Source organism: Meleagris gallopavo, chromosome 2, assembly GCF_905368555.1.
Source record: "Meleagris gallopavo chromosome 2, MGAL_WU_HG_1.1, whole genome shotgun sequence".
NCBI lineage: Eukaryota > Metazoa > Chordata > Aves > Galliformes > Phasianidae > Meleagris > Meleagris gallopavo.
This window is the reverse complement of record NC_139405.1, coordinates 58,348,965-58,373,840: the sequence shown is the minus strand read 5'-3', so window position 1 is coordinate 58,373,840 and position 24,876 is coordinate 58,348,965. Positions and strand designations below refer to the sequence as shown.

The window sequence follows — 24,876 nt, the reverse complement described above, 5'->3', positions numbered from 1 at the left end:
AAGTTGAGGGAGGGAAGATTTAGGATGGATGTCAGGGGGAAGTTCTTTACAGAGAGAATGGTGAGGTGCTGGAACAGGCTGCCCAGAGAGGTTATAGATGCCCTGTCCCTAGAAGTGTTCAAGGCCAGATTGGATGGGGCTCTGGGCAGCCTGGTCTAGTATTAAATGTGGAGGTTGGTGGCCCTGCATGTGGCAGGGGGGTTGGAGATTCATGATCCTTGAGGTCCCTTCCAACCCTGGCCATTCTGTGATTCTGTGATTCCTTTCTTTTTCCCCAGATGTCCTTTGAGAAGGGCATCCAGCCACAAAAGATCATACAACTGTAAATTTTGTACCACTCTGGTGAAAAATATCCTGTACTGAGGAACTGACTTTGCTTGTACTCTTCCTGGCACAACCTGTAGAGATGAAGTACAGTCTGGCTCTGGTTGTATTTAAGCAAAATGTTGGTTTACATTCCTCTTCCAGGAATCTCTGTGTTTTAGCAGCATGACAGTGTCCCCTTGCTCAGTGCTGGGAATCCTGTGTGGGTGGAAGCTCCAACCTGTTGTGCATTCAGGAATGTTCATGCTATGAGCACTATCATGTACCTGCTGGTAAAACCAACTGCTGCCAATGAAAGGATTAACAAATAAAACTTTAAAATACTTCAATAATCATCATACCATCAAATATGGAAAGAGGAAGGATTGGTGTTAATCTAACATACATTTCAATATTTCTTGCTACTACGAGTTCACAGAATAGGAAAAGAATACATACAAAGATGCTGATTGAGAAAAGAGAGTACATTACTGGAGGTTTCAGGAGATATGAAATAGGCAGAACACATGGATCTTCCATTAGAAGCAAAGAACTAGCCACAGCATTAACAAGTGTTACACTCTCCTATTCGGTTGATCTGTTTTCCTTCTGACTTTTATTTGCACACTTTCACTTTGACCTCATTGAGGGTTCAAGCTCTCCTCCCCAAGGGAAAATCTGATACAGCTGATTTTAGGATAACACAACTAGCAAGGCACCCTGAGGTATGAGCTCCCACAGCCACACAATAACAGGATGAACCACATACATCAGAAAACACCTCTGCTGACACAAGTACTATGAAAAACAGAAAAGGTGTGTGGGCAAGGGTTAGAGGCAAAGCACATCCATCCTCATTTCAAAAAGCGAGAGCAACAAGTTTTATATAACATATGCCATTAACAGTTGATGAAAAAATTGTATTTTCAGTGATGCAAAACAATAGATTAAGGTGTAATATGTTTTTGAATGGCAATAACAATACCAGCATTTTTAAGAATAGGCTGTCCCAAAATATTTTGACACCAGTACAAGTAGAAAGTCTTATGGTATGGCATATACATAAAGAGCAATGTCAGTAAACAACCTTAAAATATACATTCACTGGGATCAAGGAGGGATGGAAAGGCCAAAGGGGCACTGACTTAGTGCACTGAGAGCAAATGCATTCTGCCCTCCAGTTTAAAGAGCATTTAAGCAATCAAAGAGACCGCAACAGATTTGTTCAATAGAGAATATCAACAGTGTAACAGCTAGAGCTGTATATTACAGATCTCAAAGCTAAAGGAATTCTTTGCATAGCAACAGTGTGAGAATTGCATAAGTTCTTGCATGCTAGGAAATTTAGGCTTGGTCCAGAAATAACAAAATTCCAAGGGAAATGGCCTGCCTGCTGAGCTGCTGTAGAGCTTGCTGAGCTGCTGTTGAGCCATTGGATACAAAATCCCTATTTACAGAAACAAATTCTTAAAAAAAAAAAAAAGAGAGAAAAACAACAACAAAAAACAACTGCAGAAATAAACTGGTTCTCTGAATGCTCTGGAAAATCACATTACGCTGCTTGCTGATTCTTCTCTATATCTAACTCCTTTACAGTATGTATTATAGTCAAAGATAATTGTATTGTTGATGGAGAACGTGCAAAATTCATCCCTCAGCAATATCTTAAACATACATAAAAATCTATCACTAACACTGTAGATGAAACATTCAGTGGGAATATACTCTAACTTTGAGAAATGATGTCCATAAGCTTAAAAGTACATTTTTTTCCTCTAGTCTTTCTGCCTCTATCAGAAATCATGAGCCAGCCCCGTTTTTGAGCTGGGATAGCCCGCTATGCTGTATTTGTAGGCATGTCTGATTAAGACAGTGTCTCTGCCCCTCCATGCTCCTCCCTAAGAGTTTGAAGGAAAGATAATGGCTCAATCTCCAAGCACAATGGAGAACAATCCCTTCCATCAGCTAAGCACCAGCCAGCTGATTCCCAGTGGTATCCCCTAGCTCTGACAGCTTGTAAACGTGTCAGTGAGCAGCTAGCTTTTTGTGTGTGAGAGGGCATTGATTCGAGTGTCCTCTCTGTACCTCCATTTAAGGTTTTTACACTTTGAAAATTTCCTGCTGCGTTTCAGTATTAATGTCCCTAACCATGCCGTAACAAGATCATCGACTCATTCAGAGCACAGGTAAGAACAATCTGTATCTGCATTAAGACTTCATCATAGAATCATAGAGTTATTAAAGTTGGAAAAGATCACTTAGTCCAACCATCAGTCAATTACCACCATACCCACTAACCATGTCTTTCAGTGCCACACCCATACATTTCTTGAACACCTCCAGGGAAAGTGACTCCATCACTTCCCCAGGCAGATGGCATGCAGATGGCATATTGAAGAATAATAAAACCTTATTTTAAAAAATAACTTGGAAAACTATCAGCTTCCATAGGTGATACCAGTATTAAAGGAAGGTCAATGCTTAGGTCATTAGTTGTTCTTCTATGAGTGTGCCTGTGTGCAGCCATATAGAGCCACCCTTGCCTGAGAGTTTCCAAGATAAATGTTTTTTCCTTTCAAAGATCATATGGGGGAACCTGGAGCTCTTCCTACAGCAAACACGTGCAATAAAACCAGTGCTATGATTCAGTAATCACTATTCTGGTAACAAAAAACTCACCATGGTACATGGGCCCTTTACCTATGGGTATGGTTGAAGAGAATTTTTCAACAGCCTCAGTGGCAAGTTTCTAAAATTACTATATCCAGCAAACTTCCTGCAGATGAAAATCACCAGTTTTGATACTTTCAGGCATCAGAACCAATGTCTGTAGTTAGACGGACACAGAAAATGTTGACAAAATGAACTTGTCCTTGACCTATTAGTTTATTTCAAAAATCTTCTGTTCATTAAACTTACATACATAAGGGAATGTTGTAGATATTTGATCCTTTCTCTGTTATTCAAAAATGTGATTATTTCAAAAGTGACCGAAGAAAGCTAAGTATGCAAAAGAAACACATCCATTGACTAACTGATGGAAATTGTTCTGTACCATGAAGGTAGTTGAGAGAAGTTTGACTGTAGTCAGTACTGACTGAAATTAAGAACCACAATTTTACCATTCTCTCATATTACCCTTTCCTCAGCTACAGACATTTAAAATCGCCTGACTACTTTGGCATTTGAAAGGTCAATTTGCAAGGTATTTTGGTATGCTAGTTTTCATAGTTACAAGAATCTTAATGTTCCAAATTCACTGTAAATCATCTTAATCTTTCTAGTTCTAAGGACTTCAATGGAGTGTAATCTCTAAATTAGAGCAGAGAGAAAAAATTATATTACTCTTTATTTTTCACTCAAACACAGATTTTTATCTCTGTCCAAATTGTATGAATTTTCTTCAAGGTCTTTTGTCCTTCTGTCTTTTCTAGTAATAACTTCACAATAAAATCTGAACTGTTTTTGATTTATTGTTGATCTGTTTGAAGCCTTCATATATATACTCCCATATAAAGTGCCAGAAAGTATAGATAGGCCAAATTAGTCTGAGCATGTTTTTGCCAGGTAGGGAGCCATGATTCTGTATGCAATTTTGGATTTATGGCTCTAAAGCCTGCTCAATCCAACTCTGGCATGCCTGAAAAGTTATTGATCCTATAATAGAAGATACATTGTTCAGAACACATAGTTGTCTGCTTTCTTACCCTGCAAAAAGGCAGTTGTGTGCAGAAAAGAAGAATATGGCCCTAAAAAGAAGAAAAAAGGTGAGGGTTCTCAGCATGACTGGGATAAGACAACATATCACTATCAGATTAAGCACAACTAATTTTCCATATATTGCCAAACATACAATTCACTAGGACAAATGCCTATACCCTCTCTGAAATCCTTTTTACATTAACATATGAAGACGCACATATTAATGGAGCTTGGGATGATTTTTGAAACTCCTTCGAACACACAATGTTTCTCCAGAAGAAGAAAAATTTGCAAGATAAGATTAGGCTGATGTTGAAGAAGGGCCTCTTTACTCCTTTTAACCTAGACATGCTGTTTAAAGGTACCATTTATCATCGTTACTACCCTGTGCATCCAGCAACAACCTAGAAAAGGGTGCAAAAAATTCCAGGATGAAGGACACCATCTTTTCAGCAAGAGTCTGGGCAGCATCTGCACTTCTTTCACACTGTGGGAAAGAACAAGCCAGGCTCTGTACACATCACTGTGATGGCCCATAATACCGAGTCAGGTGAAGGCAATAACACTTCCGATGCCATCTGTTGAGAATTTCTGGCACTACTGTGATGAGATCTCGATGCAGTAATTCCATACTAGATGTAGTTGTTGCTAGAATGCAAGTAAACTTCATTACTGACTGTCAGAAGTCAGTCAGGGAGCAGCACGCTGCTAGCAAGCGGCTCAGGCACTCTAGTCTAGGAGGAGAATAAAAAAGGAGTGTGTCTGCAGCACTGGGAACAACAGTCCTCATTCTCCTGCCTTGAGTGAAAGTAAACAAGTCCATTGTTTTCTGACTTTGCCAAACCTCAAAGTATAATGCTAGAAGGAAAAATAAGTTTTACAGAATTGAGCACATACAACCCTTTTCTTCCCCTCATAAATTGTATGTTACACTAGTTGGAACTGCTGAACTGTTTACAATATGCTATATATATAATGGCACACTTAAACGTTTTTAAAGAGATCAGAACATTTCAGGAATGTCTCTGGTGTTGAAAAAGGCTGTGTATTACAAATCATATAATATTTTAATTCAGAAAAAATATGTTTGGGTATTTTGACCTGGTACTATAAGGGTTAGGAAACTGAACAAGGATGCCATGAAGCATGACTGACAAATCAGTCGAGCTAGTCTGCTTTAGATACATATTGTGCAAGGCATTATCGCTGCAATTAGAGTCACAAAAATGCATATTTAGTTTTTGTACATTAAATACTACACCTGTGAACCTATGTAAAAGATATACAAAATATAAATGTTGTCAGGACTGTATATTTCAAACTTTTATAATAAACACAAAGTATATATATATATATATGTTGGCATATAAGTTGGAATTTCAATGTCAACACTAGCACAGTTTGTCTCTTCTAAGTACAGACCTGTATACTTCTTAGTCCAACACATGCACCTACAAACACATGATCATGCATACAGCTTTACGTTCTGCTGTTTGCAGAAGAGTCAGAATATACAGCACTATACATTGTTTCAACTCAAAATTGATTGGCGAATTAAGAAAGATGCCACTCAAAATAAATTCTCTGTGAGCTAGTATCCAAAAAAAAAAAAAAAAAAAAAAAGGAGAAAACCGGGGGTATCATTGTGTTCCTCTCAATAAAAACACTGAAGACCATGATGATGACCTAAGATTCAAAATGTTTTGTCCAGCATGTGATGGAGTCATTCTTGAACAAGATAGGACAGTGCAGATCTGGTTGCTACAACACATACCGAACACAGTTATAATGAGGTACAGAGCTTTCACAACACCATCCAACCCATTTCTGGGTTCAAACTACTGAGGTCTCTGACCGAAAGGAGACAGAGCAGTTGTATGCTGTCCTTCTCACAGCTGGAGGTGCTGACGGTGATCTGGATGCCCATCTGGAAGGTAGGCGTCTATTTGCTGGTCGGGCTGGCCGTGAGAAACCCTTCCCATTTGAACATTTAGCTGGCACAGATATCTAGAACACAAAAGCAACCATCTTTGATTTAATGAGTTACAACAGAAAAGTCCTTCAGGGAGTGCACTGGGAATGTAGGAAGACATTCAGGGTGACCACAGAGCAAGTGGTCTGAAGCTATTAAAAGGAACAAAGTAATGTGCAGAATGCAAAAGAACAGGCATTTCTATGTATAGGGATTCTCACTTCAGCTACAGTTTAAAATATGCAGAGACAAGTGTCAGACACGAGGAAAGGGACAAAATGTTAACGCAAGTTAAAACTGAACACTCATTTTTTGTTTCTCTTCATTGTTGGAAGTCTTGTGAATGAACTCTCAGCATTTTAGAGTATGGTCTACATACTTCTTAGGTAATTTTTGATAGCTTCCATTTCAGCAGATGCATTTTGCTAAGAACTCTCTTTCTATTAGCACAGCACACAGCTGTTTACAGTTGGTAAATAATTCAGAATGATTACTTATTAATGCAGTGCCGTGCCTGCATGCCAAGCCTTATATGTACAGGAGAAACAACAGATCTTGATCTTAGCTACAGAAATATAAATCTGAAATAATAAAGATAAAACTCCACACTTCATGCCAGATGTAGTTTTTCACATCTTTGTGGCATGAAAGCTGCTGAATGGAACCCCCTAATCAGGCAGTATTCTACTCTTACTTTATACAACATAAACGACATCATAAAGTGTGAGTCTATGGAGAAAATAATCCAACTGGCTTAGTAAAGTTATTCTGGGCTCGCATCAATGCAAATTCAGTCATTCTCTCATCATTATTTCTTCCTTACATATTTACTGACGAAATTCCATTTTCCCGTCAAACTTTCACTGGATGAGAAAGAAATCAAAGGCTTTATGTATTTTCCTCTGTGCTGTAACAAAGATGCTTCTGCTAAGCAAGATGTTGCATCACTGCAAGACTGACATAAAAACACGCAGAATAAAATCTACATGCTCACATTCTCAGCTGTTTAAATCCACATACCTCCACTGAAGTCTGTGAATTTGTGACAATGTAAGGCATACCAGATGACAGTCTTAAACCATCTAAGTTTCTCAGCTCTAAACATATTTGCCTTCTCATTTCTGAGACAGTGAGGGACACATTCATTTGTGTTGATGCCAAGGAGCTCTTCAGGAAAACAGATTTTTCCTCCTCTGAGGCCTCTTACAAAATCTGTAACTTATAGTATATTTAAAAAAACCAAACATCTGTTTCTATTTTCATTAAGAAAGAATGTTGGCAAAGGTAGCACTTATAAACTTTTGCAAATACAATTCAGCCAAATATAAATTAATTAGTTATGCCATACTCTTCTACCCTTGCGAGCCTATACTTGAATTTACAGGACAAGTCTGGAGATTTAAGTAGATGTCACTTCATTCCTGGAAGCTCTAAGAAAAATATAGCTGCCATTTTCATGGGCAGTTCCAAGGAAATCCTGAACCAAGAACACCCAGGACTCTGAAGGATGCTGCCTCAGCCCTCTAGAATTTTGACATGGTAGAGTGGTCTTAAGTCATTTGAGAAGGCTTATGAAACAAGCATCCAGCTAAAGGAAGAAGGGAGGGAATTAATATCTGATTTTCAGTAGTTCAAACCCCAAACTACTGTTAACATCTAGTTTTATGTAGCAGCAACGAAGGCTACAATCTGGCACATAATTTCACTAGTCACGCCTACTTACGTACTTCTGCCCTCTCACAACTCTGTTATTTTTAAAGGAAATCCTTCTGATTCACCTAGATCCTGGCCTGACTTACCAATTTTTATGTAATTTTTTACAGTATCATGATAGTCTGCCTCACTTTAAAACATGAAGCTAAGTATAAAATGGATTTTGTTCTTGCCATTCTTCTGAACCTTACCTCTGGTAACTTCTGTCTCTCCTTTCCTTGCTTCAGTTGCTGCCCAATATGCCTGGCTGAATTCCTCAGAAATTCTTGCTTTCCTTGCTCAGTTGGAAGCATTTCTAAATACTGATTCAGTGTCTCACAACATCCATCAGTAGATTCAGAGTTTGTCCTTGTCCACTTATCTTTGCAGTATTTTGCATTACATGGAGAAATCACTGCAGATTTTTCATAATTTTTCAAAAGCTTTTCAACAACACCATAGTTTGATCTTGAGTCAGCTGAACGTGGGCGACCGGATAAATTACTCGGTCTCCAGTCATGCTCATGAAGCATATGCCTGTAACCACTAGTATTTGAAGGTTCGTTTATTTGCTTTTGTTGTCCTACTGTTCTGACAACTTTGCTGGGGTTGCTAGTTTCTTGTTCTTTTGCTGCAGAGAATTTGGGATTTGAAACACAAGATGTATCTACAGTTTCTGTTCTGCTAATAGCAGAGTCACACTGTGGGCTGCAGGGTTTGTGATCTAATGCTGTCCAAATCACCTGGTTTTCTTGTAAAGTATTGTTACGTTTATCTGTGTGAAATACAGTCCGGTTAAACTCATCAATCTTTGCTGCTAAAGTTTCATTTCTCTGAGTCTTACCCAAAGTACAACTGGAGTCTCCCAAAACATCACTGTGCAGAGCAGCAGGGGCATAAAAGTCGTTACTGTAATAAGGACTGAAATGAGACTTGGAATTTTGTTTCTGGTGCATTCTGTTACTATGGGCCATATTTCCATCTGAACAACTCTTCTGGGCCGACAGTGGGGAAGGCTCACTTTTACTGTCTTTACCAACATCGTATGCCCATGTATTGTGGCAGAAACTTGGTACAGTGCACTCTTTTTTGGTTACAGGTATTGCAGCAGTTACCACCACAGGACCTTTCCCAGCCTGCTCCTCATCTGCACAGGCCATTGCAGTTTCATTTTGTTTTATAGATGAAGGATTTGTCAATTTCCTTCCACTCCTACTGTCATGAACCTTGCAATTGCTTTTGATGCCTGGATCTCTCATTGGTGCTTCAGAAAGCTGTACAACTGCGGAAAGTGAGTTTGTTAAGTGCCGAGAAGTGCTTCGTGGAGGGACTGGTGGAGCTTCTTTCTGTTGCCAAGGTCTGAAAACCTCTCCTCTGTTGCCAGTAAGACTACTGTAAGACATATCCTTCAAAACCTTGGTGGAGCTCATCAGATTCTTCCTATTATTATGCTCCTCTGTTTCAAATGCAACTGAAGACTGTGATTCATTTTTGGACAAATGGTTAATCTCAGGCAGGATAACCGTGTTTTGGGTTTCTTCAAACTCCCCCAGGAAAGGAACTGATTTCATTCTGGACATAAAAGCACAGATATTTCAGGGGTGAGCAAAAAGAATATTCCCTAAGGGGACTTCAGCATGGACTCTTTATGAGCAGGTATTTTATCACTGGCTGCTTAAAAGGCTTTGGGAGCTGTTTTGCTACAGCTGATAGAGTTTATTCAGAACAAACATGATATATTTAAAGAAAACTCAACACAGGGAATTTTGTGTTCCTTTCCCTTGCCACTAAAACTATTTGCTTATTTTCTTAACTATCCTATAGCAGGGATTCCTTGTCAGGCATTCCCTGACACATCTCCAATATTTAAGGCTAAATCTGGGATTAATGTAAGAAACTTCCCAGCCTAATATAAAATATTCTATAGAACCACACAGCAATCAGGGCAGACAAAAATATCTATTCCCTTTCCCGAGCCTCTATATGGACATTATAAACAGGTACAATTTAATCTCATACGAATACTTACTCATTTTGTAAGTTCTATAAACTTCATTTTACTAGTAAAATGTGTCCTGTATCATATTTCAGAACATTTCATTTGAATGATTTATGCTGTGTACCAAAATACTGAGAGGACAGAAAGTGATCAGCTGCTGATAAACTCAAGAGCAAGCCTCCCTTCAAAGCAAACAGAAACATAGACTTCTATCTGTTTTCTTCCTCTGAGATAGAGAGTCCAAATATGCCTTTACCTTCTGTGGTTAGACTTCTTCCGAATTTCCTCTTGATAGCTGCATAATTCTTCACTAACTCTGGCAAGTTCTTTAAGTGCCTTTGTAAATATAAGAATAGTTTTTTAACATAAGCCTTTTAAATAGCATCTCCAGAATTATTTTGAAAATTGTTGTGATTTTCATTTAATAGTCACAGCACAGGAAAGCAGTATAGGGAAAGATATAAAAATGGTTATGAACTGAGGTAAAGTGCATGCTATAAACAATTTAAACAGTGAGAAGATGCACATCATCAGCAAACTGAGAAGGAAGTAGAGACAGCACCTCTCTGGGAGAATAAAATCAGGTTAATCCTAGCAGTATACAGCTAGGGTATTTTCTTCATCCTTTTAACTGAAACATGCTAATACTTTACTTACCACATTGAGATCACCAATATAGCTCTTGGCATTTTTCTTGGAATTTTTGATGCTGATGTCTTCAAGTTCCTCATGGTTCTTAAAGGCCAAATTGTCCATTAACAGGGTATCGTTTTTTCTCTTGGCTCTGATCTCTTTGCATTCAGGTCCTCTTTTAGTCAGCAAACTCCCTCTTTCCATCCCATCATTTACCACATTGTGTTGATAGTTCAGTTCCACTGTGCCACTCTTTTCTGAAGTACGAGAATGCATGGACAGCTGCAGCATCTTGCTCTGAATAGCCTTATTGTCATGGACATTCATATTGTTCTCCCTTCTAAGTTTTACCTCCTGGTAAAGCTAAAAAAAAACAAAACACAACAGAACCTTCTATTAAATCACAGCACTTTGATCAACTTTTGAAAAAAAAAACCATCCACCACGTATTAATTTTCTATTTTGAATGATGCTTCACTTGGTAGCACTAAGTAGAAAAATTTGATACATGTGTTAGTAGAAAAGTGTTGAGTCACACAGCATGATAGTCCACAGGATGCTATTGTCACAGGATGTGGAACGAGAGGTTACTATTCAAAACTCTTTGCCATGGTTTTAATAAATGGCTAGTACACATAAGATGGGATTCCAAGAGATCTCGTGAGGCCACTGTTCAGCCAGAAGCTGTATGCTGCCTTCTAAGTAATATCAGTGCATTATGTTGTGAATCACAGAATCACAGAACACAGCTCTTACCTGCTGCATGGGGAATGAGAACAGATGTGAAGGGGAGAGAGGGCTCTCCATCACACCCTGGTAAAATATATTAGTTTAAAAAGGGGAAGTAAGTTCTCATCACATACAGTGCCATCTGCTCTAAAGCACTTCCCTATGACTTCACTGATAAATTAGTACTCCAGAATGGTACTATTTTGCAATGTGCTGTCACTGTCCTATTTTCTTTCTATCTACTGAGAACCAGTGGCTTTACTAGTAAATGAAAAGGTGCTAATTCCTGTCATCCAGTATATACAAACCAGAGTACTGTGATAAACTACAAAGTTGAAAAAATAGCAGCATCATAAAAACCTCTTAGGCTTACATTATTATTTCTAGTGCCAAGAGTCCCATGGCTCCTTATAAACATTCATTCTTAACTTTCTCTTATGAAGAAAGAACAGAGTAGGCATTTCCAAATAACCATCTACCTGCTCTCTTGTTGTGCACTGTTCTTTTGGAAGGACAATGAAGAAGAAAGACAATGTGAAGAACACGGGGTCATTTCATGAGTAGTGCTGTGAAGCAGAATACTCTCATATTCAGAGACTTGACACTTGACCTCCTCTGAGGCTTTCAAAATTCACTCTCAAAGCCCAACTATTCAAGAGACCTGAGAGCCAAACTTTGTAATATCCAGTAAAAGAGGGCCTCATTTGGATTCAGCACAGATACTAACAGGATGCTAACTCAGCAATATCATCTCTTAAACCATCATAGGCCTTTGTGGAGACATCCTTCAATGAAGTTCATATTTGGTGGGCTGAAGAAAATTACCAAACAAAATTACAAGCTGATAAGGTAGCACAAGCCTTGTATAGGAAAACCCTCTGCAGATGACAGCATTTAAAAAGGGATCTCCCCTTTTCTCCAGACATGTGGCTTTTAGTGAAGAACTGCCAGGAAACTGAAATCAAGGGCTGCTACAGTCATAGATTAGAAAGGACCTTAAGATGTCAATAACTTGGGGTATCACCTCTAGTACTGTCTGGTCCTGTTTTTCCCCTCAGATCCATTCCATTCTTCATCTCTTTTCCTGTTTGTCACATTTTCCTAATCCATATGCTAATAAAAAAGCTTTGAACAAACATGGTCTTCATGTCCATTGTCACAACTACTAATAATCTGAACACCTTTTCACAACACATTATGGTCATTCCAAAATAGCTCATAAACCTAACAATCTTACATTCACGTACATACACAGGTCACATAAAAAACTTCTGAACACCTTTACCTTGATCATGAAATTAGGCAAAACAGCAGAGAAGCATCCTAACACAAAAGACAGAATATAGTGGGGATTGTCACACCAAAGTTTGTAAAAACTTCAGGGAAAAGATAGGAGAGCTAACAAAGTAATACTACATGCTTTGGACACTATGGCTGCAGTTCTTTTTCCATCTCATACTTCCATGTGAGCAGTCTCTGCCACACATTCCTGTGTTGCTCAGCCACAGGGAGGTGTTGGCAGAGAGTAAGCAAAGCTACTCCATGTGTATATTAGCATGAAAAATGTGAAAAAACTCAGTGATGAAAAAGCTTGTCTTTATGTACTGCCAAGGCAGATTCAATTTATGTGTTTCAGGATGCCAGAGGGTTCTATTCAAGTGACAATTTGGGGATAAAGAAGCAATAAATAATTACCTAAATTATTTCTGGAAGGAGATGCCATAGAAATTGCAGAAAGTGAATGTTTGTTAATATGTGTAAACACAAGTGGTGTGAAGGCTTTCATGCTATTTACTGTAGCCATTTTCTCTACTAAACGTTGTCCATAAATGGAACAGGTTCTCGACAGAACAATTCTGCATCACACAGAGATTGATGTATTACATTCTTTTTAACATTACTGTTTATTCTACCAGACATGTGCCAAGTAATGCCTTTTTTTCTTTTTTTTTTGCCAGAGAATTGATACCTCATTTTTTTTTGTCACTAAATATGCATTTTCCTATACCTCATACATTCAGATCTATTTAGCATGTCTGTACTTGCAAAAAGCATGTATAAAATGAGCACCATGGCTCAATGCCAGAAGAACTGGCACAAGTATATACAGCCAACAATACAGCAAACTTGACACAGAGTTATGTTTAACCTCTTGCTTCATATTTCTGAGTATTAAATGAGCAATTGAAAATACTGATTAATCCCAGGCTCTGCATCCTACAAAATCCCAGTGACTGATAGGAAATATGATATAACTCAGAGAAAAATAAATTAAAGTGATCTCTAGTCACTGAAAATACTTAAGCAAAAATGTTAGTGTTCAGAGCTTTCCTTTAAAGTACCTCTTCAATTTTCTTCTGCATAACTTTCCATTGACATTCCCATTCTTTCCTCTCATTGTCAAATTTTTCCAGCAGTTCCATCTTCTCTTTATTCCAGTTCCTCTCGGTGTTCTCCAGTTGTTTACGCAGGTCCATGGTTATAGTCTGTGTAAAGGCAACAAGACAGCTCTGCCTTTCTCTTTCTTCCCTGAATGTTTCCTGAAAGATTATCAGAATTAGTCTTGTCTTTCATTCTAGCTTCCAGGAAAAAAAAACAAACAAGTAAACAAACCCTAAAATAATTAATTTAAATGTGTTTGCAGGAGACAGCAGCGCAAGACTGCACAACGTATATCTGCAGTGTGACAGGGATATGGAAGAACAAGTGTTGTAGGACAAAACTCCAGAAACAAACGGATCAAATCTGAAAATGAGAAGGTGGATGCACAACCAGCATCACAGGATTCACCAGACTCTTCCACATCAGGCTGTGCACCATGGCCTCTTCATATCTTTGCTGTTATATCTCGCTATAAACCTGCTTTCCTTGAAATCTGACTCTGCGTGATACTGAGTGGCACATCAGGACCTTGGGATCCTGTAAGGTCCGCCCTTGAGGGTGAAAGCTATATTTACGTTTGTTCAAAAGACAACCACAAGTGTAAAAGTATCATGTTTGCTCCTTTCACACAGGCATTTAGCATGAGAGAGACTGAAAATCTTTTGGCAATTGAAGACTGTAGACTTGATACATGAGATTTCTCATGGCTGCATGGATGCTTTAGAATACATTAAAAAAAAATGGAGAGAAAAGCTAGAAACAGGTAACAAGCACATGCATGCAGTAGAAAGCATCATTCTGATTACAGGCCTCTATTAAGATTTTATGTACTTTGGATTCACAAACACACAGCATAGGGAAAAAGATAGGACCAGCACAGGGAAAACTGGAAACAGTTATCTGAAAGCACTAACTCAAACTTATTTCAAAACCTCTCAGAACATTCAACTCATTTGTCTTCAGTTTTTTGATCCTTTTCAGAAGGATCTTTTAGTTTCTTATTAAGTTTTGATGAAAAATTATTAATATAACTACTAAATGTTTTAAGTACTTTGGATCAGCTCATTTGACTTTGGAACAAAACAGTTACAGATTTTATGGGTCTAATACTCTTCCTGCTTTGTTAGGCTCACAATAGAAGTTCCAGTACTGCCAGCAAATTCACTATGCCAGCAAGACCAAAACTACGCTCATTCAGTTACAGTGACTTCTGCAGCATAACAGCTGGTACATACGCATTGATGCTCAAGTCATTAACTTTGTCTCTCCAAGCATGCTATTGTGTTACTTAGGTCGGGCTGGAATCTAGTTCTAGTCACAAAATGCCTCTGCACTGCTTTGGTCTCCTTCCAGAAGCCAAGTGTACAGGCAGGCAAATGAACTACCAGAGAGTGAACAAGGGGTGAGTTCTGGTTTACCTTCTTGGAATTTGTTCACTTCCCTGACTGATAGACAGTGACTATCAGCTCACAGGAACTGCCCATTTTGCCACCCACATCTTCTTTGATGTAGTACATATTCACACTTGAGCTTCACACAAAGCTCTTCCTCATCCCAGATTTTATTGGGTGAAACTTGTTGATTCAGCTGTGGCTACTATGTAATCAGCACTTACTAGTGTCTGCATTATTTCAGCTGACTGGTAAGTTGATGCCAATCCTAGAGTCAGCTTCTTTCACGAGCAAGTGAGTAAAGCTCAGCTGAACACAGAGGGTACTCAGGTCTTGATGCCTCAGGAAGTCTTGCTGCAGCATCTCACCTGGCAGGCATCTTGGGGCCAGTCCTAGCCCCACTGTAATACCATTGACCCCAAGCACCTTGGGAGTGAGGAATCAGTCACCAAACATCTCTGTTAACTTGTTTCATAGCAGCATAGTCCTGTCACCACGTAACTTGTTTTTGGAGCTTACTCTTTTAATCTCTTATTCACACCTGTCTGGGAGCTCTGAAATGATCATCTGCCCTTCTTCTACCTGCATAAAAATGCATGGGGCAGCTTTACAAACACCTTAAACTCTCTGAAATTAAGAACTGCTCAAAGACAACACAGCATTCTCATTATAAAAGAAGTCAAGCACTTGTTCACTCACAGCTTCCTAGGGAAGATGGCCAGGCAGAAACTGCACCTTTCCAGGCCAAAACTTTGGGCCAGACTTCAGCATTAACCAAAAACAACTTACAAAAGAATTCCACTGCACTTGAGATCTGCTGCAATCTAAGCATCTATTGCAAAATAATTTTACAACTGTTTCCATACTTTCCCACCTTCTTAGTTCAAAGGTTGTAATTTTTATAAGCAAGTAACTTCTCTGCTTACTCTGCTCCACTGAAATCTTCAAATACGTGTCAGAAAGAAACAACAACAACAAAAAATACGTAAGCGCTGCAAAATCACGAACTAGAGAGACCGGCACAATCTGTCTGCAATATTAAGGAATAGTGATTTTACCAGTGCTCCATTGGTAATAATGGCTGTAATTCAATCAGCAGCATATTACTTGACAGACACTCAAGACCACACATCATATTTATATACATACATATAAGAACAGATATTTACTTCTTTCAAGCATGCATATAATATCAAAGAGGTCCCTGGTGGTTTCTTTGTGCTGGGAGCTTCTACTGCTTAACAATTTCCACGCTGTTTCATGTGAGGTTGTAATTATAAGGAGAATTGGAGATAATCAAAATGCAGTCAGGCCTTGGATATTGTGAAGAGTTTAGTTATAGAAGTTACTTGTTTCTTGTAGCGCTAAGGTCCATGAAGAACTAGCGCTGCTTCTTGTTCTCTGATATCCTCTGGATATAAATTCTGAAAAGAACACTGCTACTATTATATAACAGGTAATTTCCTCAGACAGTTTATCTTTTTTTTCTGTGGTTCTGTTTGCTTTTTTTCTTGGTCTTTATTATTTGTTGATATATTTTTATTTGCTTGCTTACTTATTTTAGTAGTTCTTATTCGTAGTTCAGACAGTGTACTCTGTCTGTCTGGTACACCATAATGTCCCCATGGGTATTGCATATGGCTTATGCAACACAAAAAGATGTCAAATGCCACATTTTAATCAGCCATGTGGATCTGTACTCTTGCAGTATTGGCATATTCTGCATGTCCTAGACAAGGTCAGAAGCTCATTACAGCAATCAACTTCAAGCAAATAATCAATTTTGTTTTTATCAGCTGCATTTTCCCTTAACTTTGCCTTTAGCTCTACCTGCTCTCAAGAAAAAAAATGACTTAAACTGCTATTTGATATTACCGTTACTATTCCTCTACGTCTTACCTGTGTCCTTTCAATCTAACTATGCAGAGCAGTTTGAAATCAATGCTACTGGCTTCTCAAAATAATCTGCAGTGACATCATCTGAGGAGACTTGAGTTTTCAACAGAGATTAATTAGACTGGTCGTGCACAAGCATTTAGACCAAAAAATCATCCACTGAGTTTACAAAAGACAAACAAAAAAAGGCAATTGGCAATTAAACTATATTTCCAAAAAATTGCTGTCTTTTCAATGACTAAGACAATCATAGAGTAATTCATTTGTTCAATTGTAAAAGAAAGCCAGGTATCACAATACTGAGCATTTTATCATTAGAAAGAAACTGCATTTGAATGAGAATGAAAGAGAAGGAGAGAAAGAGAAAGAGGGTGTGAAGAGAAGAGAAAAAAAGTGGAAAGAGGAAAAAGAAGGAAAAAAAGGTTCTCAAAATGATACCTGTTGTCCCTGTTCTGTTGATATATCTGTGTCTGTGCTAAAAAAAAACCACTGAACTAATGCCAATTCTTTCTCTAAGAATAAAGAATATGCACAAGATACATAAAACACCACATAACATATGAATAGCAACATCAAAGAGATATTTAAATAGTAATTAGTAAAATGCAGGGTTTTTTAAATTTTAACTGCTCAAAGATTTCAAATAAGCCATAGCCATACCTTTCATGGAATAAAAAGTCCTTGAGAAGTTTTTCAGTCCATTTCTAAACAGCAGTGAAAGCAAGGAAATGCATAGCTAGCGGAGATCCAGTTCTGCAAATCTTGATCTTTAAAAGAAATAAGAAAGCTAAGCAATACGCAACTTTTCAGTTGGGCAGCATTTGCAACTGTCTGTGAATAACTCCACAACTTTTGCAAACTGAAAAAACAGTTCCGCTCAGCATCATCCCAGCAGCTGGCTTCCACGTGACGTCAGTGCACGGAGGATGGCTTTAAAGCCATCTCTTCCAACCCCCAGCTCTGTAACTTTATATCTGCTCATATTTTGTGTAAACAACTCCAAGTCCAGGACATTTTTAGGCTTTATAGTGCAGTCCAGTCTTCAAAGCTTGCCAAAGCAGCCAGTGTTAACATTACAGCTATGACAATAGGCAATTTTAGGTTGCTTTTATTAGAGTCCATGTTGTGAAGGAAGATTCTTTTCTGCCTCCCAGTCCCAGTTTCTAGGTTTATACTTTTTGGTATGATCATTCAGAGCTTTGCAACTTGATCCTCGTTAAACTGCCTTGTAAGGGGAGTGTGTTTAAAGCAGCAATTTTGTTGGTTAATAGCTATCTGCAAGAGCTAAAAGCAAACCACACCTCCCTAAAATCTTTTTTTTTCTGCATTCACGCACTAGCACTTAGAAAGGGCAGAATTACTGGGCATTGTGTAATCCTACTTTCCTGCATTCTGGAAATGGTGACAATGGTTTCTTTGGGATATACTCAAGTATTCCTGCTACTTTGTAAGAATTCTGGAATAGATTCTCTGGTCTGTTATGATACTTTGTGTCTCAGCAAAGCAGAGTGCTTGAAATTGGATAGAGAATCTCCTTTGCACAGGGAATCTCACCCCTGGTGTAAGGCTAGCAAGGAAGCTCCAAAAGCTCCACAGCCTGGATGTAGAGGATTGGGAGCGTCCACAACAAGTGTTGGCATGAAACATGACAAAAAAGACCAAGCCAGTGAACGTTCACAGGAAATCCTGAAGCTGATCCACACACAGAAGAAGCCCCAACTTCTTACATTTCTGCTGACCCCACACCTCATGCAGCAGAGGCGCATCGCTGCATCATTAGACTCTTATGCTGTGGCACAGCAAAGAAGGGGGACCCCAGCCATAGCTGCACATGTCCTGCTGCTCTGTCAGGTACTTGTACCTGTGGGCATTCCTTAAGACCCACCTCAACCATAAAACTCACTTCAGGAGTGTTCATCCCTGTGTGTACCTGGAGAAGAGCCAGAAAGTACTTGACTGAGGCAGTCTAAAATTCTGAACAAATTCTTTCTAATATCTGCCTTCAAATACACTAGGCAGAAGTGATATCTTTTTTTGTGGGCAGAGCAGCTGATGACAAGAAGATCTTTCAGATGGAGGACACAACATGAGGTTTCACACCTTCTTACTGAGTCAGCACTCTCTTCCTTAGAACAATACATGAGATCCATACTCAGCATAAAAACTGTAGTTCCGGGTGCATTTTATAGGAAATAGCAAAGCATTCTTCAGGGAAAACACATTTTTTCTTCTTATATGGTCTAGCTGTATTTATATTACTTGGGTGCTTATTCTGCCCCTATGTGACATAAATAATGGGACTTGGCCTACTAGTGAAAATTTGAAAGACAATCTCAAAGTGAATTAAGATGCCAAAGTGCATGACTGAATGTCCCTGAAGAAAAAACTTAGCTTCTAACAATGGGGGAATTACAATTTCCCGTTCATAAAGCAGAAGTGTGACACTCTTGGGAGGTTACTTCCCAGCAGGCCAGCTGGCATGGCTGGCAGCTGGGCCAAGTGCCCAGGGCAGCCTGGAGGCACAGCTGGAGTCTGGGTGCCACGGCTGCTCCTCCCAAGCACAGCTGCACCACGCAAATGGAGATGTGAGATAAAGTCTTTTTTCCCCCCTCGATTTCCCATCAGCATTGGCTATTATTCTTGGATATTTAATATTGCTAACTCAATGTCCCTCATCGTGCTATTTGAAGACTTTGAAGCACAACAAAGCGAAACTAAAGGAAATAACGAACTAAATCTCAGACTCAAGTTCTTACTCAGGCAAAATCCTACATTTCTATTGGTGTGAGTAATTAAAAACGCATGAGGCTTTGTAAAACAGTAGCTTGTAGTAAGCATTCCTTTAATTGACAAGAACATCCCTCTATGCTCCTCACACCTTCTGGTAACTGCAAAGACACTAGGAAAGACTTTTCCTCCTCCTTATCTGATGGAGGCCAGGCAGGACTACAGTTCTGCATGGCCACAGGCTCTGTTTCATTCACATTGTTTTGCAGGATGATGCATGGAGGAAGAAAATTTCTTGACCTACCCACAGCACTGGAAGGACATTTCAGAAACAGCTCTAGTCTGGGTAGGCAAAGCTAAACAGTGCTGTGCATAGGTCAAAGGGCCTCTTTCTATTAAGGGAAAGGAAAACAAACTGGGAGGAAAAAAAAGGCAAAAAAAAACCCAACCTAACAGAACACAAAACAAGCTATTAAAACCTAGATTAATTGAACATGATACTCCTAAGTGCAGTAATAATGGCTTCCTCTTTGGAGGAAAGTAAGTCATCCAACAGAAACAGCTCACCCTGCAGTGACACTAGAAAATGCAGTAAGAATGGCTTTCTGGGCTCTGGCACAGGCAAATTAAGTAGGAAGGCCATTTTAGGTTAATTACACCTGACACTCTGCTTCCATAGGCAAAGCGTTCTTTGCCATAGCTGGTATCAGCTCTGCTTGTGCTAGAAGTCAGCACTTCAACAGAACAAGCGCAAGGGCATTTTAAACAACTATTCTGAGCTAAATTTGTCTTCATTGTGCAAGACTGAAGTCAAAGAAGTGTGAGTTTCAGCATGGACTATAACCTGATTAAATACTCAACAGAGTGTGATGTGGTTAGCAGTTCACATTCAAGATCATTTCAGAGCATCTTTGGTCTTGCCATACTTGCTCAGGGACAGCATACCCATTTTGTTCTGTCAGCACGAACCACATAAGAAGAGAGAACAGCACAGCTGCCATTGTAGTCAGCCCAAACATTATATCAGATCCCTACGAAGTACGTTTTATACATCAATATTTTGGGCAAATATATCTCAGCAGTGGGTATAGGTCAGGAAACTGGCAGACAGGAATACAAATTCTGCCTTCTCTAACCATCATGCACTTCTGCAATCACATATACCTTGGCAGAGAAATAGAGCCAACGATGTGTTATGTCATGTCACTTCTCCAAGGGTACACTGGAAATCGGTGGCAGATACTTTAGATGTTTACTTTAAATAGACCCACTGTAATTTTCCCCATAGGCAACTGCATGTGTAATGGCAAAAGTTGAATTTGAATATCATACCCCCAACAGAGACAGAAATGTAAGCCAATGGGAGTTAGGCACCTGGTACTGACGTCTTTAAAGTCTCCTTCTCGCCTATCAAATTCTGAGGTGATTAAGGGGAACAGCATATAATATCCTAAAGCTCTGCTTGTTTTGTAAGCAACTCTGAAAGTTCATGTGCAGTTCATCTCTTTTTATAACACATATTTAGACAGCCACAGTTTTGGCCATTTTTTATTTTCCGACTGCAGGCACATTTCTGCACTGTAGCACCTGCTCACTTCTGGTTTTGATACTGAAGCAGTGGTGACACGTGTCAGCAGACACTTATCCTCTCTCTAACCAGCGCTTCAAGCTTGGATATTTTTGGTTGATAGAAAGATCACTGGATCCTGGAGAAGTTGATCTTTCTAATATCAGGGAATTCTTGAGTAAAAGTAAAACTTTTTCTGAATATTCAGAAATTTTTCTAAATAGGAAAGAAAATATTTCTCTGGTTGCATTGAAGGAAAAAGAAAGCATCTATATTCCAAGTGACAAAAATTCATCTGACTTATTTCCAATGTATACAAATACAAAAGTATCAGAATTACATCTATATTTGCAAGATCTTTATGAAAGGACATGGAATGCATTCTCTAAGAACCCAGGAATCAGAAATTTAATCTTTCAGAGAAACTAAGGCAATCTTGAGCCTGAAATTTAATAACCTTCTTTTACAACGATAGAATATTAATCCAGTATCCAACCCAAATTCAGACTTTATTACTTCTACTCCACAGAACAAAATTCGGCATCCATTTCAAATAGATTTTGCTTATTTTAAAGTTCTCTTCATTAATAGGTTCTGCAGCTTTTTTTGTGCACTTTTAAGTAAGATTTTAACATTTACTCCATAGTGTAATGTGTTACCACATTTATTTTAATTGCCCTATTAGCAGCAGTAAATATTACATCTCTTGTTTTTATAGGACTTATGCAAGTCCCTGGATGTGCTTCAGAGGAACTGGATTTCATCAGTGAAATGCCTTCAGCTGACTTGTACAGGTAAGCTGCAGTGATCTGTGAGTTAGCTACATACATATTCTTGCTGAACATCTGAGCTTTTTGCTATAAAAGCATATTTCAAAATATTAATCCTACTTTGATTAAAAAGAATCTATGATTTGTTGTTGAAGCACTTTTCCTTCACTTGCAAAAAAAAATAATAATACATATAACTGGTTTACCCAGCCTCCTCTCATCAGGAGGATAACATTTCTTTATTCGGCAATACCACTGTATTCTGCTATTGCAGTGCACTTCAAGAAGTTCTTCTTTGTTTTCAAAAATGGGATTTGTGAATCCACTATTGGTATAACTGATACTGATAGGCAATGTGCCAGGTAATGTGCCAAATCTGGCTTGTTGCCATATAAGAGCAAAATCTCCCGCTTTTCTTGCTGGTCTTCTGAATTACACACTATGCAGCAGATAAGATAATGAATCAGCAGCGCTCACTTTGGCCTTTCTCTGCCTAACTCCCACGCACTCCTGCTAGAGGATGCGGATGTGTTCAGCTGAATTTAACAGCTCATCTCTGAAATAGACTTTGTCCACCACTCCTATAAATGTGGTGAATCTGCAGCCTTTCTTGACAAGTAGAATTGTCACATTCGTGAGACCGAGCCACTTCAATTCAGCACAACACAGAAGACTTATATAGCTAAATGTTATCTTCTGGCTATCGACAGACTCTGCACTGATTTTATTAGCTTTCTCAGCAATTGTTAAAATAGAGAAAAACAGAGGGCTATGCACTTCTCTGCAATATTTGATGTGAAACAAATAAGCAAATCCAGTCTGTCCCTTAAAGCTGAATGCAGGATATGAAAAATAACTTTCATTTCTTATTAGGATTTTTCTGTATCGAGGTTTGCAGGGTACCTGTTTTGCTCATCACAGATTTAAAAACTGTGGGGATCTGCTAAAATGATTTTGGATGCTTCAGGATCCCTTTATTTCAGGTTGTAGGCTGTGCAACAGCTCCCTAAACGTCCCTAAAAGTCTCAGCTCTGACTTGTTTTCTTGATGCCTGACAGAACTAGGATGAGGAAGGTTTGGTTCACGTAAAGTAAACTTGAACCATATGCAAGAAAAATCACTGTGAACTAATCAGTGGGGTTATAACTGCTAGTCCTGTGCAGAGGGTATATCCCACCTCTCAACTCAGTAGATTCATGTACACTTTAACTGATTTCTAAGAAAGATGCATATCTTTTCCAAATAACTTCCAAAATATAGTTGATGTATGAATACTGTGCTTTAAGCTTTTTTGACAATATTACAGTAGCACTGTTACTGATACACTCAGTGTAAAGCAAACCCTTTCTCATCATCTTTATTACAAACAAGCTGAGAAAGGGTTAAAATCTGAAAGTCCACAACTTCAGATCAGGTTTGAGCATGATTTGTTGTAATCTTTGGGACTGAGACAGTAACATTTAAGAAAAAAAAAATAAATCATATTTTCTTCCCTCAATGGCAGCAGTAAAACAAAGGAATTTAAAAAAAACAGTGTTTTGCTAAGATTTGATTCATCAAGTGAAGCCTACAATTATGATATTTTAATGTCCAAATTGCAAAGCCCTTGGGAAAAAAAAAAAATAAATCTCAATTACTGAAAAAATCTGACTGAGAGAAAAGCAGCAAAAAGGCTCATTCCCTCAGTGATTTCAGCGCTATCTTTAAGATCACAGAAGTTCACAGTGAAGGGAAGTTACAACTGAGTGTATCTCACCATAACAGTTTCTAATACTTGCAACTCAACTTTAAGGCAATTGAGCACAAGAAGCTCTTCAGAATTCTGTTGCACCTGACTTCCTCTTTACCCAGGTCACCAGATGAAGGTAACAAATTATCTCTTTACTTATATATTTGTCATTGTTTTCTTTATCTGCATCTCAATAACCACAGAGTAAATAAGACAAAATTCCCTGATAGAAAAACTATTTGGATTAAATGAAGGTTCAGTGATTTAAGTGATTTAAATGATCAAGGCTACTATACTTGCAGAGAATACATGGACGGAGAGCTAGACAAATGAGGAAAAAAAAATTAAAATTTTGTTTAACACTGAATGCTGTGAGTTCACTATCTTCTTCATTCTCATAAACAAAATTCTGTTGTCCAATCTCTGCTTACCCATAAGTGGTTTCTCTCAAAACATTGTCTCTGCTGTTTCATACAGTGGGCTACAGCTCTTGGCAGGATTCTGATCAGATGGAGAGAGGCACGAAGATGAACTCTTCTCATATGGGAGCAGGTTAAGTGAACAGTGTGAAAAAGAATCTATATTGCCAGCTAGTAAAGCAGCTGCTTTATTTATTACCACTTATTTATTACTTTATTTATTGTTTTGGCATCAGACAAGGCAAATAGCATTACCACCCACAGTTCAAGTGAGACTATAATGTGGCCATTTTTCTAGAGCACAGAGATTGCGGCCAACCTACATGTCTTAGCAGACTCCTTGCTTGCTCTGCTAGCCTCCTCCTCCTTGTATATCTAATTCTCAGAGGCCCCTGTTCCTCACCACATTTCCACATACAAGTATTCTGTATCAGCCATTCTTATTCTGTCCCCTCCATGGTGTCTAATCTACATAACACAGTGCTGAAAAATACCATCAAAACCATAGAAAATGTATACAAACTGTGAAATACAATTACAGAATGCATATGGTTTTACTTTTCATTGGCTAGAATGCAAGTTATTTTTCTAGGAGTGGAAAGAGGAAAAGAACAGACTCCTCATACCCACTCCGGATGTTTCCATTTTTCTTCTGATTTGGTGCAAATTAATGAATATTACATTGGTTCCAGCCACTCGGGAATATTTCATTCAAAAATGATAAAAAGCAGAGAAAGTGAAAAATATTCTGTTTGCTTACCTGGAACACTATGGTGAGCAGGTTTCCTATTCAACTGGATGATTAATTTTTTTCGTATTTTTCGCATTTTTGGGTGTTTGTTTTGGTTTTGGCAAACAAGTAGTCTTCAGTGTTTTTACAGCAGTGGCTATTACAGAAATTATGTCTCTTGCACGTCTTATCTTGGAGGGTGGACAAAATAAACAAACTGAAAATAATACTACAA

General features: G+C 38.6%; 2 protein-coding genes across 4 annotated transcripts in view; both read right to left on the bottom strand.

The window, feature by feature from the left end:
* Positions 1–632: 632 nt before the first annotated feature.
* On the bottom strand, positions 633–24,703 carry KIAA0408 (KIAA0408 ortholog). 2 transcript variants are annotated; one of them, XM_085217345.1, is made up of 7 exons: positions 24,672–24,703; positions 17,360–17,466; positions 13,373–13,570; positions 10,326–10,664; positions 9,925–10,004; positions 7,882–9,241; positions 633–6,012 (listed from the first exon to the last, which is right to left on the bottom strand). In XM_085217345.1, the coding sequence occupies exons 3-7, from the start codon at positions 13,505–13,507 to the stop codon at positions 5,839–5,841; spliced, it is 2,088 nt and encodes a 695-aa protein (XP_085073471.1). In that variant the 5' UTR covers positions 13,508–13,570; positions 17,360–17,466; positions 24,672–24,703; the 3' UTR covers positions 633–5,838. The 2 variants fall into 2 exon arrangements, with proteins under 2 accessions (XP_085073471.1, XP_019468526.1); XM_019612981.3 differs by lacking the exon at positions 24,672–24,703 and having other exon boundaries at positions 17,360–17,899.
* The window catches only part of MTCL3 (MTCL family member 3), a 34,533-nt gene continuing 27,016 nt past the window's right edge, over positions 17,360–24,876 (bottom strand). For both annotated transcript variants that reach the window (XM_085217343.1, XM_085217344.1), the window contains exons 8-9: positions 24,672–24,832; positions 17,360–17,466 (exon numbers count right to left, since the gene is read on the bottom strand). In XM_085217343.1, the coding sequence (XP_085073469.1) occupies positions 24,698–24,832 (135 nt within the window). In that variant the 3' untranslated portion in view covers positions 17,360–17,466; positions 24,672–24,697. The remainder of the gene's footprint in view (positions 17,467–24,671; positions 24,833–24,876) is intronic.